This window comes from Bufo bufo, chromosome 5 (assembly GCF_905171765.1).
Source record: "Bufo bufo chromosome 5, aBufBuf1.1, whole genome shotgun sequence".
NCBI classification, from domain to species: domain Eukaryota; kingdom Metazoa; phylum Chordata; class Amphibia; order Anura; family Bufonidae; genus Bufo; species Bufo bufo.
The window spans coordinates 439,851,439-439,858,854 of record NC_053393.1 but is presented as its reverse complement, the minus strand read 5'-3'; the positions used below and the strand labels follow the sequence as shown (position 1 = coordinate 439,858,854).

General features: G+C 38.5%; 1 protein-coding gene across 7 annotated transcripts in view; it reads right to left on the bottom strand.

Annotated features, from left to right (window-relative positions):
• Positions 1 to 3,097: 3,097 nt before the first annotated feature.
• ANKRD28 (ankyrin repeat domain 28) overlaps positions 3,098 to 7,416 on the bottom strand; it is a 170,843-nt gene continuing 166,524 nt past the window's right edge. For 4 of the 7 annotated variants that reach the window (XM_040433552.1, XM_040433549.1, XM_040433547.1 and 1 more), the window contains one exon: positions 3,098 to 5,936. In XM_040433552.1, coding sequence (XP_040289486.1) covers positions 5,635 to 5,936 — 302 coding nt within the window. In that variant the 3' untranslated portion in view covers positions 3,098 to 5,634. The remainder of the gene's footprint in view (positions 5,937 to 7,416) is intronic. The other 3 variants (XM_040433548.1, XM_040433551.1, XM_040433553.1) reach the window with 2 other exon arrangements.

Below are 7,416 nucleotides of genomic sequence, written 5' to 3'. Positions count from 1 at the left end.
TCTGAAAATGCCTGTACTATTAAAATAAAATAAAATCCCGGATGGTGAATGGCGTAACAGGGGGAAAAAAAAATATAAATATATATCATTCGCCATTTTTTTTCATGACTTCACCTGGAGGGTTGGCAGTTGTCTGCTGGGGTCCTTAGTGCGGTAGTTTCCAGCAGTGTGTACCCTAGGACAGCGCCAACCGCCGGACCGGGCCCTGGAAAATTGTTTGCCAGGCCGCGGCAAAAGGGCCCACAGTTGCACACATACGGAAAACTCACTGGTGTGAAAGGGGCCTTAGGCCTCTTTCACACAAGCGAGTTTTCCATCCGAGTGCGATGGGTGAAGTGCACTGAATTCTGACATTCATTTCGATGGATCTATGCACATGAGCATTGTTTTTTACGCATCATTTCTGTGTTGTGCGAGAATCGCAGCATGTTCTATATTCTGCGTTTATCATGCTGCACTGGCCCCATAAAAGTAAATTGTTGACCTCTGCCAAAGAAGTAATGCCCTTGAAATTAGCGTTTCAACACACCAGTAAGTGAAGAAAGTTTACATGTTGGGAGTCGTAGTTTTACCACAGCTGGAGTGCCGTAGGTTAGCCATCACAGGGTTGACAAATGGTGTATTTTTATTTTCTTTGTGGGTCGGATGTGGACCCATTAATTTCAACGGACCCGCAAAAATGGGGACAGTATATCGTGTGCTGTCCACATCTGTATCTCCATGAGGCAGTTCCACAAAATAGATAGAACACGTCCTATTCTTGTCCATTATGTGGATAAAAATAGGTAGTTCTACAAAAGGGCTTGCAGAAAGTGCAGGATGCACAGGCCAGTATTGTGTTTTGAAGACTGCAAAATGGATACGGTTGTGTGCATGAGGCTTAAGACACAGGGGCCCCGTGCAGCTGAACACGCTGCACAAACACTGTGTCCTCACCTGATTGATGCTGTAATCTGTGGGATTTGGCAGTCGTGTGCCATGTGGAGGTGGTGTTATGAAGGCTGACTTTTTGTTTATGCGCTGAAATACATACAGGGTTGTAGATCAGTTTGCCAAATACAATTTGAATCATCTTATGTACATGAATCCATTATTTTGATATGAATTGTGAGTCAAATATTACGTTACATATTTGTTTATTTAACATTATTGGCAGAGGAGTTCGTTTTAGGCCCCCCTCCTCCCCTGTAAAGTCTTCTTAATCCCTTTGAGAACCAGGACAAATTTTTTGCCTTGAGGACATGAACACTTTTTTTTGCCTTTGTATTCTGTTCTGTTACTTATAATTTTTTTTTACTCTTGATACACGTACAAATATACATTAGAGGTTAATTTCGATTTTTGGGGGGAAAAAATAAATCTGACTGACTTTTTTGTTATTACCCTTTTATGTTGCTTACAGATCATAAATGTTATAATGTATTTCATGTGTTGTTAAAGTTGTGAGGGTACAAAAATGTGTACATTATTGTTTGTCTTGGAATTTAATGCATTTAATTTTTTTTTTAAGTGGGCTTTTTAGGCTTCAGGCAGAGAAGTTTACCGGAATGTCTACTTGCTCCATTAATTAGAAATAATAAATACATAAAATATATCATCATGGAATCAAACATTAATTAAACATAACTCACATTTTATTATACTCCATAAAATATACAGGAATTTCAATGTACTGAAGGAGTGCAGGTAAATACAGTATCCAAGCAGTCACTATTTCTATGTACATGCCGATATTGTCTTAAAAGGGGAAAAAAAAAAAAAATCACAAAATTTTCAAATAGATCAAAATACTGTCACATTCTGTTCATAAAACCAGCAGATCATTTACAATTTAAGTTTTCCAGTTTCACATTACAGAAAAAAGGAGAAAAAAAACCTTTTTTTTTGCTTATAGTTGGCCTGGAAAAAAACTTTTATGGCAAACTGAAATAGTAAAATGCAGTTCATTCATGAAGGCATTAAATATACTTTCTGAAATGTGGTATCAATTTGTAGGTAATAAATTCTGTGTTCAAATCTAAACCTTTGTATTAAAGTTTTTTTTTTAATTTTAATTCAAGAACTTTTTATATCTCTAGTCGAGAAATACAAATAAATATGCAATAAATAAAAGTAATTCACATTATTGAAGAGAATTGTTTCCACCCTGCCCCTAAGGACCAGCAAAGAAGAAGAAAAAAATAAATAAATGGTGACTGAAGTTCCATACCTCATTATGTATCAGTAGATTTAGGGGTCTTTCACACTAGCGTGTCTCTTGCGGGAATCGCGCTCCGTGTGAGAGAGGGATTGTGCGTTCTGGACTTAGGTAGTGCACAGCATTATGACTGATAATGCTGTGTGCCTCTGCCTGACCTTTCTGTAATGTAATCATACTGACATAAAGCTGTCAGTATGATTCCGTTACAGAAAGGTCACGCAGAGGTACACAACATTATTAATCATGATAATGCCGTGCGCTTCTAAGTCCAGAACGCATGATCCCTATTTCACATGGAGCGTTATTCCCACAATAGACACGTTCGTGTGAAAGAGCCCAATTACTGGTGATCAATGCTAGGTTAAAACATTTAGGGGGTCATTTATTATCTAGAAATACACATGTATTAGGTGTATTTCTACGACTTTTCACCACTCACACAAGGTCTATAAAAAAAAAAAAAAAAAAATAATGGTTTAAATGTAAGCCAGCAAGGGAGATTGCTTACATTTAGACTGGCGCTGGATCCACCAAAGTTATGTAGAGGCCGGCGCCTCTTCATAAGTTCGGTGGATCCACCGCCAGATAAAGGGGGGGGGGGGGGGCTAAAACGCCAGTCTTAATAAATGACCCCCTTAATTTAAATTAGTTTCACAACTGGATTTGATGCCCATTAACAAGAGGATCTTTAACCAAAGCAAACCCTGGAAAAAGGCCATGCAAAATAGTAAAAAACAAAGCCCACTCAATGAGCAGAAAGATGTCACGATGCACCCTACTTTTAACCAATCAGTTTAGAGGTCTCTCTCTGCATATTGCACACAGGGTTTTCACAGAGATATCTTAATTTCATCTGTCAGGTTCCTCACGCTGGACAGCTGCAGTTTAGCAGTGATCTTTCTTTAATAAAAAAAAAAAAAAAAGAGTTCTCTCCTGGATTAAGTGGTCAAATTAAAATGTAAAATTCTGTTGATCCTGCAGATGTTTTATTGTGTAAATCTGGTCATAAATCTGAGATAACAGTCAGCCAAATGTTAGCAACTCGCCTGATCCCTATCTGACCCAACATCGCTAGTCGGGGAGAGTCAGCTCCGTACACATTTGATGATCGGCCAAACCTGACGAAATAGGTTCAGCTGACCTAGATCCAATGTGTATGGCCAACTTTAGTAAAAGAAAATAACTGGTTACTGGAGAGGCAACTCCCCAAACCTCAGCTTCCTACACTCATGTAAGTGTGGCATGGGAAGTTTAAGGGGTGCCCCAGAACAGATTATAGCATATATCCTGGATATGCAATAAGTCTGGTTGGTTGATGATTAAGAGAACAATAGGGACCAATAAACCCACATCACCCATAGACTAGAGTTAAAGAATTAGGCTTTAAAAGGCTTCTCCAGAATTCAACAGGTTCCACCTAGAATAGGACATCAATATCAGATTTCAGGGGTCAGACACCACGCACATCAGCTATTTGGAAGTAACTCTGGCACCAAAAGTACACAGCTCTGTCCACAGCTGTGTAGTGGCCAGAACTGGTTATTGCAGAGCTTCTCTTATTCACTTCAGAGGAAGCTTTACCGTCCACTACACAATGGACGAAGCAGTAAAGTTCTGGAAACCAGGCTTATTGGCATAGGGTGGGGAGTCAGCTCCCACCAATTTGATATTAATGACCATTTGTTAAACATTGGAAGGCGCCAGGATACTACGAAGGAGAAAATGGCTTGTAAATTTGAAGCAACTCAGTGAGGCTGGGTTTATAAATTTCAGCATAAACAAAAGAATGCCTGTAAGCCCAGCCTTACGGATCTACAAAATATTTATTAGTACACAACAAAAGCTAGTGCAGTAACTAACGCTGGTAAGTGTGTGTACCTGGCTGTTACTCAGTCCATACTAAACAGCCCTCAGAAGTTACCATACCAGTATATACACACACACAACAGATTTTTATATTTTTTTTTTAGCACGTGTGATTGACCTTTAGTTTAGTATTGATAGTTCTATTTAACAAAAACGCCAAATATGATAGTCAGGGAAAGAAAAGGCGGCTAAAGGTACTCTTACAAAAGTAATACGGTACCCTTTCATTCCCCCTACAAGGCCGGTAAACATTCAGTTCTTTAAGCCAAATCCTGGAGTGGTTTCACACGGGAGAGGAAATAAAAAGATTGGATTTAACCTTTTCCTTCCTGCTGGATCCACTTCTGGCTTTGGCTCAAAAACGCATAAAAAACGGCACCAAATGTGTGTTTCCTGCCTTATGTTTCCAAACCCGGAGCTGCCATGGTTGTACTGAACCAAACTTTTTGAATTCTACGGTGACCTAGTATAATTTTACCTTCCAACCCTTCCTGAAATAATGTAAAAAGAGTAACAGAATCACAGAGAGCTCACAATCGGTTAAAAAAAGATGGAAAATAAAGGTCAACTTGGGCATCTAATCATAGTCAATGACTAACTAGGCAGACATTATGCTGGTTTGCAGTGGTTACGAGCCTTCAAAAATTACTTCACATTACAATAAAACGTCTGCCGTTCGTGTCCAGTCATAATTCATTTTTCAGATTTTATTTTAACTTGAGACTAAATGAACATGAGGAATCCTGCCACATACGTTCATTATTGGGAACATGCCACTAGAGCCACTTAAAAGCCGTAACAGAAAAACACGACAATTATTGATTCCTCATACAACATTATCCAATGTCATAACAGTGAACAGCAAGGAAAAGTTTAGACAAATCGTCCTGTTCGACTTCTGCTATCCAAAAAGAAAAGAAATTCTATTCTGGACAAATTTCTCGGCATGGACAGAAACAAGACCTAGAAACAAAAAAAAAGATTAGATGCACAGTTCTAGATTAACGGATTCCAGTCAATTTACATTCAAAAACCATTTGAAGAAATAAAAAAGTTATTTGGTCCTTTGGCAAACGGATGTACACACAATGCCAGATGTACCAAATTCATTTATTGCCATCAAAATTGTTTTATTTTATTTATACAAGGTTTATTATAGTGTTTCCTGTACAATATAGTAGGAGTCTGCTGACTGGTCTGCTATGCCCCGCATTATAAAAGATCCTCTCGACACGGACAATAAAACTTTAAATAAAACAGTAACGACTGCTTGAAAGTCCTTCAGATCCTCCATTTCCACTTTCCTATCTTCCCACGACAGCTTCCGTAAAGGACATCTATTCACATGTAGAAAGGATATTCTTATCCAACAAAATGGGTCAAGATTAAAACATTTGCAAAGTTATTCATCAAATCAGTGTATATTTTAAAAAGGAAAAAAGAAAAAAAACTTTTTTAATGTGATAATTTAACACCTAAACTTCTGGCCACTGTGGCAGAACAGGTAAGAAAACTCTTTCGGGTTGCACAAATCAAGGAACTTAAAAAATCTGGGCTCCTGTAAAAACCTAGTAGGTTTCAGAGTCTGAATCATTGAGCTCGTCTTCTTCTGTGTACGGATATCCGTCTTCCCTGCCGATATTGTTGAAACTGCAGTACGAGCTGGGCTCACTTCTCATGAGAGGCAAAGAGTCAAATGTGACAGTCTTTGAGGGATTGGTGTAGTGATTTAAAGTTAGAGATGGCATTGTGCTGCATGATGACACCGGCATCATTGTGGCCAAGATGAGGGCCAGACAGTCAGCAACATCTTTATTTGGGGCACATGCCAATGCTGGTGTGTAGCCTGTATAACAGGAGAGATTAAAATCTATGAAAAACAGCAAATAAATACTATACTATATACACACACACACACATTACATAAAATATGCATAAGCAGAGAGAAAGACACAAGGACAGACACAAGAAGAGGCTGTAAGAGACATAGGAAGAAAGCAAACACAGGCCAATTTCACGAGTGTATTACGGGCATAGCTCTGAACCTGTAATCTGGTTGCACATCCCGGCTTTTAGATCCCTATGATACTGCAAGTTCAGTCAGAACAGGAATTGAGCCCATATTATGCTCTTGTGAAATTGGGCGTAAGAAGAGAGAGCGAGAGAGGAAGAGAGAGCGAGAGAGGAAGAAAAGTAGAAAGAGCACGAGAGAGAGAGTGAGAGCAAGTAACAATGGGGCAGATTTAGCGATCCTATTTAATCCCTTCAGCGATTTTCCGCTTTTGTGTTTTTCACTCTCTGCCTTCCCTGAGCCATAACTTTTTTATTTTTCCGTTCACATAGCTGTATGAGGGCTTATTTTTTGTGGGACAAGTTGTACTTTTTAATGGCACCATTTGTTAATTAATTCAAGGTAGTGGCATGCTGTAAAAAAAAATCCAAATGGTGTGAAGTAAAAAAAAAATAAATAAAAAATGCAAGTCCGCCACAGGATTATGGATTTTGTTTTTATGGCGTTCCCTATGTTGTAAAAAGAACCGGGTACCTTCATTCTTAAGGTCTATCCGATTACAGCGATACCACACTTAGTTTTTCTTGTGTTTTAATACATCGCCATATTCTGAACCCCCATAACTATATGTGAGCTCATGTTTTGCAGGACAACTGGTAGTCTTTATTGATACCATTTTGGAGTGTGCATGACTTTTTGATCACTTTTTATAAAAAAAAATTTAGGAGGTGAAGCGGCCATTTTTATTTTGTTTCCCCTATTACACAGTTTGCCGTACGGGGTAGATTTTTTTATATTTTAATAGTGTGAACTTTATTGTTCATGTATTTATTGTTTTATTCTTGGGAGAAGGGGGTGATTTGAATTTTTATATTTGATAATATATATATATTTTTTTTTTGTTTTCACTTTAAGTCACCCTAGGCAACTATAACATGCAATCATTAGAATGCATTGTGTATTCTATAATTCATATCTTTGGAATATACTAAATTCAGTATTCCATATAATGCAGTACTGCCACCTACAGGCCTGCATTGGAATATACTAGTAAATCTGCCTGGAAGCCTAGTGTACAGGCCGCCTCCCCTGATCTCAGCCAGGAGAAGGCGGCTCGGGCAGGGAAGCACGCATCTCCCGGATTAACTCTCCCAGATGCCGTGGTCACATTTGACTAGGACATCAGAGAGTTTAAATGTCCGTCACATGTAGACATTACCCCTGGGCCTTTGCTGTGTAAAACGCTGCGCTCGCCATCTTTAAAGGAAACGTGTCACTAAAAATTTTATCTGCAAGATAAAACCAGATAGTAACACATATCCTTTTTTCTAATGTTTTT